The following is a 7647-nucleotide window of genomic DNA, read 5'->3' on the forward strand; positions in this document are numbered from 1 at the left end:
TTACATCCCGACCACTGAAGCACCACCAGGAAGTCTCACCTAGAGACTCATGGATTTACATACTGACAACATACCAATCACATTCCAAACAAACAAATAATATTGATCATGCATTTAACACCTCATGCCATCCTTTGTAACCTATCCTCATTCATATTCCATGTTGATTTCATACCATCCCATTCTTCCCAATTCGGAGATATAAAACTTCACCTTATACCAATACCATGCCATCAACGTAACATTATTGCTCATACCGAATTCATGACCACATATATAACCAACCATTTCATTGAAATTGCATGCCAAGATTTATCCAAGTTCATCATTCACAATCCATGAATCACATCACTCATGCAAATTCATTCATCTCATACTTTATAAATGCATACCAAGACATACATATATCGCAAAATAGTATTCACCCCAAATAAATGAGTGCTAACATTTAAGTACCTGCAATTCCATACAATCAAGCACAACACAACCATAATTCTTACACCAAAATTCCTAAGAAAATTTATTATCACAAAACCAAAATCACTGTAGTAATGCGCGACACATTTCTCAAGCTACAGACATCTAATCGACAATCCAACCAGTCAAACCATAACATAGCATGTTATGAACCAAATGTCAAAATTTGAGCTCAATCCAACGGTTATTGAGTCGGGAAGGTCAATTTTACTAAAATTGCGCATATCAGAAAAATACACAGTCGCCCAACGACCAAGTCAACTCGCCCAACGACTGCGTGACGCATCCAGAATATGAGAAATAACGTCAAATATCACAGTTTCATGAATATTTGAACCCCTAACTCAAAAATATACCAAAAACTAATAGCTTCCCTTACTTGGAAAGAGCTAGTCCAAATGACTCGTATATCCAACAGTGAGCACCACAACTCCGGGGACAACTTAGTGAGCTGGAAAATAGTGGAACAGAACAAAACAAGGTTATTGAGGTGAGTCCCCAAGAAAATACGAAAATAAAGCTAGAAGGGAATTACTACGAGCCTAGAATCAACTTACATGGAGTGGAAGAGCTTGAGCTTGCTTGGAGAGGATGGGGAACCAAACCCTAACAGAGCTTTCTGTTGGGAAGCAAGGAGAGCGTGAGAACGAATGTTTTCTGAAAGTGAGTGAAACTAAAGTGTTAGGGCAAATTAGGATCTTTGGCTCCCTATAGGTCAGCCCTAGGCTCAACTGATTTGGGGCAGCCCTTTTTAAATTAGAGCAGAAATAAAAAGAGGGTTTTACAAAACATCTCTAGAAATTTATCAATATAAATAACCAAGGATTTTTTTTCTTATTAAGAGGTATATTAACCTTTACAATACACCCCTACACTTTGAAATATTTAAATGTGGTTCTTTTTTATTTCATAACTCATAAAAATTTTATCACAAACTTTTGTGTTCAAAATATGGCAAGTAGAATATGAAGTTTCACTAATATAACATTTACCATATCAAAACTTTTTTTTTCTTTCGTTGAACCACATATTAACACTATATGAAGATGTTACTTAATGAATAATACCATGAGTTTCTCACAAAAACACTCATTTATAAAGACATGTATCATCACTTCTCTAATTAATTAATTTTGCACCTCAAAATTTTATAATTTGAATGGTCTTTAACCAATCTTCTCAACAATTATAATAATAGCGTGTCATATGTCACAACTTTCAACATTTTGTAATAATCAAAGAAAAACATATAAATATTTTATTACAAGATAAAGGTGTTTAACTCAAACAAACCATCACAAATATATCATTTATCATCCAAATAACAATGTCTAAAAATAATAATCTTATTCCACTTGGAAACCACTTCATAACCTTGTTGAGCATAAAGAAAGTTTCTAAATTCAGAAACATGAAAAACTCTTTTTTTTTTAAAAAAAAATTGCTAGAAAACAAGTTTAGTTTTTACCTTACCATCCCTTCAATTTATCATATGAAGAATTTTTTTATCATCACACATGATCATAGGCATGATGTCAATTAATTCATTTTAATTTCATGTCATAAACAATATTTTTAAAATCATTAGTATGATAATTTATTGTCAGTCATTTTTTTTCATATGAATATCAAGATTTTTTTTTCTTGTAAATGCATAATTTCATAACTCAATAATAGGTTTAGAAGTATCTTTATAATTATTTTCATACAAAACACTTAAAATATATACATGATATAGAATATCTTTATCAATGGTAAGAGTAGACAATATTAAAGCATAAATTAATATAACAGCAAAAACATTAGCTATAGACATGACAACAAAAATTTAATGAGAAGGAATTTCATTTATCCATAATTTCATTTATTGTTACCAATAGAAGTAACAACAATTGTACACATAAATTGTTAGGCTTAGTTGAAACTGATTTAATTATAACCATAACAAATACATTAGTTCATAAAATGTGTTTTCAGTCTTCCCCTTTATATTTTCTTTAATTTTAGAAAAGAATACAGATGAGTAACCAAAAATATAAATAACAAGAACATTTTTCTCTTTAAGAATGTTAGAAAATGATTACTCAAATAATATTAATAATAAAAAAAAATATTAAATAATATAATAATAATTATTAGAGCAATAATAATACTAAGACATATGTATAAATTAGCGAATATTAATCTCAGACCCAATAATTCTTATAACAATACTAAATAATCGATAAAAAATAAATGAGATAAGGAGTAGAAATAGTTCGGGTTGAAGCACACATAACACTATCCTTAGTAAGAAAACGTCCCCACAGCACAAGGCAATACAAATACAAAATCATGTGTTTCAAATTATATGTGTTTCTCTCCCAATATACAACAACCTGTCAAATTGATTGAGTGCAGCTAAGGATCTCCGAACCTTATGAACACCACTATCTTAAAAGATAGTATATAGAAGAAAAAAAGAACACTCTTTAGTGTTTGTTGTCTCTATTATATCTTTTCACATGCACCTATGTGATATTTATAGGTAACAAAAGGAGACACAAGAGTAAATAGTAATAAGAATATAGGCGTTAGCCATAAATGACATTAACCCATAAAATTACAAGTTCATGAAAACTTGACTAAATGTAGGTTTTTTATTTTAATTATTTATTTTTTAAATTATATTAAAATATTTCCAACAATTTTATCATATGGATCCAAAACCCAAAAGACCCTATAAATACACATAGAATTTCACCAAGAAATACACAACCTCTCATACTCATTCTCTCTTATTCTAAAGGTCCAAATGCTCTTACTGAATTAAGTGTCAAAGAGTCTTTTGCATGTGAATCTTTCCTCTTTAAGCAACAGAGGATTCAATTATAGTTATCAGAAACGCTCAAGTTACCACTTAGATATTACCAATGATTCACGCTTACAATTCCTATAAGAACAATTTTAATCCATACGTTCAATTGTAAGTTTATTTTTTATCCATACCTACATAACTCAATCACAAATATAGGAAAAAGTTAATCTCGGCTTATAGATCGACTCAAATGCTAAAAAATAACCAACCCAGATAGTGTAGCATTAAATCTCTCAACACTTTTGGAATATAACTACTCTTTATTCTTCTCATTTTTAAAACTTGTATGTATTGAATATTAAATAATATACTAAATTCAAATAATTAGCATACTTATACTAAAATGCTTGCATAGTGTTTTTTTTTTCTTTTCAATAATTATGGAATCAATAGTCAAAATAACCTTTACGATGGCTGGGACATTTTCGCTACTTTTTTTCATAACTATGAATATTAGAGTAAATTACGCCCACAATTTCTGAAATTTTCTGAAATTATACATATATTTTTAAATTGTACACAGTTTTTTCATTTTAAAAATATTATCATTCTTACATTATTATTTATCCCCTGCTTTAAAAGAAAAATACACCGGAACTCTTGCTATCTTTCCGCTTTAAGCCTTCGAAAATTTGTTTCCCGCCAGTTGAATTCGAATGTGTTCCCTCCACAATTTAAATCTTCCCTCTGAACCCTATCGAATCAAATAATCCCAAAACCGCTCTATAAATCCGGAATCAACCTTGTCTTTTATCTCGTGATTCACCAAACCCAAACACCTCTTTTCGCGTTCCAACTTCTCTTTCAATGGCATCTTCTTCTTCTTCTTCTCTTTCCCTCTCACCAGACACCAAAGACCTTTCTCACCCATCTGGTGAGGTTCATGTTATTGTGGGCCCCATGTTCGCTGGCAAGACCACTGCGCTTCTTCGTCGTATCAAATCTGAGCTGAACGCTGTCAGGTTATTTTTTCAATTCTCCCTTTTCTTTTTTCTTTACAGATCTTCATTGATTCCGTGATTTTATATTGGTTGTTTTGCTAACAGTTTCGTTTTCTTGCTGTGAAGGAATGTGGTGATGTTGAAGTCAAGCAAGGATACACGATATGCGATTGACTCGGTTGTGACGCACGATGGGGTTAAATTTCCTTGTTGGGCGTTACCGAATCTCTTGTCTTTCAGAGAAGAATATGGCCACGATGCTTATCAGAAGGTTTTTTTTTTTTTTTTCGTTCTTTTGTGTTTACTGTTTTCGAAAGTAATTATTTTATCTTTCAATCTTTTTTTTTTTGGGTTGAATATGATTTGTGAAAGGCTACAACGATCTCGAGTAGTCTTTTTATTTAAATAAATAAATTTAATTTAATTTTATCAAAATTCTATGTGTAACTTTCATTTTTCATGTTATCTTTTTGGTTTTGTATGTGCTATGGTGAAAATAAATTTTGTTCTTATTAATTTAATTACATTGCATTACATTTTAATGACAACGTTTGAAATGGTGGGTTTTTAGGCGAATTCTTTTTCCTTAACAACGCTAAAACATTCTATAAGAAATCAGTACTTATAATTAAGGTTTTGTTATTTGGCTATGACCATAATCATAATTTTGTTGGAAGTCTTGTTATTGGTAGAAAAATGCCTTACAAATGCAATTAAAGTAATTGCAATTTGGTGTTGAGGATTCCAAGGACAGCAGGGTTTTAAGGTAAAATCCTTAACAGAAAGGATGAGTGCAATATTTATTACGTAATGTTTGGTGGATGCAGTTGGATGTGATTGGCATAGACGAAGCACAATTTTTTGAGGACCTATACGAGTTTTGCTGCAAGGCTGCTGACGAGGATGGTAAAACTGTAATCGTTGCAGGCCTGGATGGTGATTACTTAAGGTATTGTTTTTGAAGATTGAAGTTAATCATTGAAAACGTTCTCATTTGATTGTAGGCCTTTTGTGAATTATTTTTCCTCAAATTCTTATATTTCAACTTACCCTTTTCAGGAGAAGCTTTGGCTCAGTGCTTCACATAATTCCTCTAGCAGATTCTGTAACCAAGTTAACAGCCCGTTGCGAAGTATGTGGCAAACGTGCTTTTTTCACCTTGAGGAAGACAGAGGACCAAGAGACTGAACTTATTGGTGGAGCTGATGTCTATATGCCCGTTTGTCGTATGCATTACATGAACAGCCAAGTTGCTTAAAGGATTGTTCTTCAATCTCAAACTGTCAAAACCGATTCCCTTCTTCAGTCAGCTGCAGATGTTTAAGGCTCATCGGAATTTTTCTTGCATGCTTCATTGATGCATTTGCTTTATCCGCCTTCTGTTTATATTTAAAAGTTTATGTATAGATGCAGTTTCTTCATGCTCCTTTCTTATCTTTTATGCTACTTATTTGCTTTTTCTGGAACTCAGGAAACAGTGTAACAAGTTTAGGCAGTTAATTGAATGCATCTTCAGGATTATTTTTCTTTTGCCTGTTTGAATCTGCATCATGCGAAATTCATTCTAATGTAAAATTGTGAGTTGAAAACATAGATCAAAACGCTCACTCTATTAGACACAGGATGAGCGAATTGTTAGAAACCGTTTTAAGAAACTTATATTTTTAAATAAATTTATGTAATTAAAAAATAAGGATATGATTTGAGTTTCTTCGCCTTGTTAGTTTGCGAATGAGAGGTTACTAGTTTTTATACTCGTGCAACGCTCGGACATTTCAAAATGTATCTTTTTAATTATAAATATAAAATTTAAATAAATGACAAAAATAAAAATTTTAAGATTTTAATTATATTTAATATTATTACATGTGTAACCATTATGTATATTAAAAGAATTAAATAATATTATATAATTTGATTTTTAAAAATTTATACCTTTTAATTTATATTTTTATTAAAAAAAACATAATTTAAATTATATAAAAATATGACTCTTTTTTCAAATATCTAAAGTTTTTAAAATAAAAATTATAATTGAGATAGGAATGTAAATGTTTGTATCCAAAAATTAAATTTAATAAACACTTAATTATATTAAATTTATAACTAATATTTTTTAATTAATTTTAATATTTATCCTTTTTAGTAATTAAAATATATTAATTGCATAAACATTCATGTAACTTTAACTCACAAAAATATTTAATAATTATATGTTTTTATGAAACTAATTATGATATTTGTGCTTAAGTGATGTATTTTGTTGATTAAACTAAATCTAAATTTTATTTTTTACTTTCATAAATTCATTTATCCATTTAAAAAAATACTGTAAAAAAATATATAAGTTAATTAATAACTACTAATTTTAATAAAATACTAATAATAATACAAATAATAATTATTATTTCAATATAATTAATTTCTTTATATAATTATATTTAAATATATAATTATGTATAGTTATAAATATAATATTTAATAAAAAGTTTAATAATATAAAAAAAAAATAATTAAACATAAATTATATTGAAATTGACATTGTTAAAAGTTACATTTAATATAATTATTACTATATTTGAAAAAACATTCACTTCATACCTTTCTTTTTTTTTCCAGAGGATTTTTTTTTTTATATAATTTATCAATTTGGTGTTTTGATTTCTTCAGGAAGAAGTGTTCATCCACGTGTTATAGTTTTAAAAAAATCCAAAATTTTGTCTCCTTACTAATACGGATAAGATAAGTTGATTTTTATTTAAGTTTCATGGTTTGATCAATTGAGTTTCCAGTAACCCATTTGTAATATTTATTTATTTTTATTTTATAATTATTATTTTTTGAATCGATTTTGGATCTCTTGATTTGTTTCATGAATGTTTGATAGTGGTAGAATGATTGGTTTTATTATAAATAGAATGATTGTTGGCAGAACTAGTAAGAATGATTGTAAACCTAATTTTTTCGAATTTAATAATGTTTAGATGGATTGTTTTACATGTTCAAGTATATATTTGATTTGAGTATTAAAAAGTCGTTATACATAGGGTACATCAAATGGAACAATGAATTCAATCTCCTTAGAAGAACTCAATACATAAAACATGTTTTCAATATAAAGTTCTCGTGTTTATAAAAAATAAAAGTAAAAATTTGAATGCAAATTACTTAAATCATGATATTTGTACCCAGGACATTTTAAAAGATTTTTTTTTTTGTTATTATAAACAACAATTGTACTAAAAGTTAGAAAAAAATTTGCAATAACATAGTACTTAAACACATAGAACTTTAATATTTTGATTGTATCTAATATTATTATATTCAAATACTATTTAACAACTTTCTTCCGGTAATTAGAAATACATAGTT

General features: G+C 28.5%; 1 protein-coding gene across 1 annotated transcript; it reads left to right on the forward strand.

Annotated features, from left to right (window-relative positions):
• The first annotated feature begins 4070 nt into the window (after positions 1–4070).
• LOC114187336 (thymidine kinase a-like) lies at positions 4071–5803 on the forward strand. Its single transcript, XM_028075559.1, has 4 exons — positions 4071–4296; positions 4402–4546; positions 5103–5224; positions 5335–5803. The coding sequence occupies exons 1-4, from the start codon at positions 4142–4144 to the stop codon at positions 5531–5533; spliced, it is 621 nt and encodes a 206-aa protein (XP_027931360.1). The 5' UTR covers positions 4071–4141; the 3' UTR covers positions 5534–5803.
• Positions 5804–7647: the final 1844 nt, after the last annotated feature.

This window comes from Vigna unguiculata, chromosome 6 (genome assembly GCF_004118075.2).
Source record: "Vigna unguiculata cultivar IT97K-499-35 chromosome 6, ASM411807v1, whole genome shotgun sequence".
NCBI lineage: Eukaryota > Viridiplantae > Streptophyta > Magnoliopsida > Fabales > Fabaceae > Vigna > Vigna unguiculata.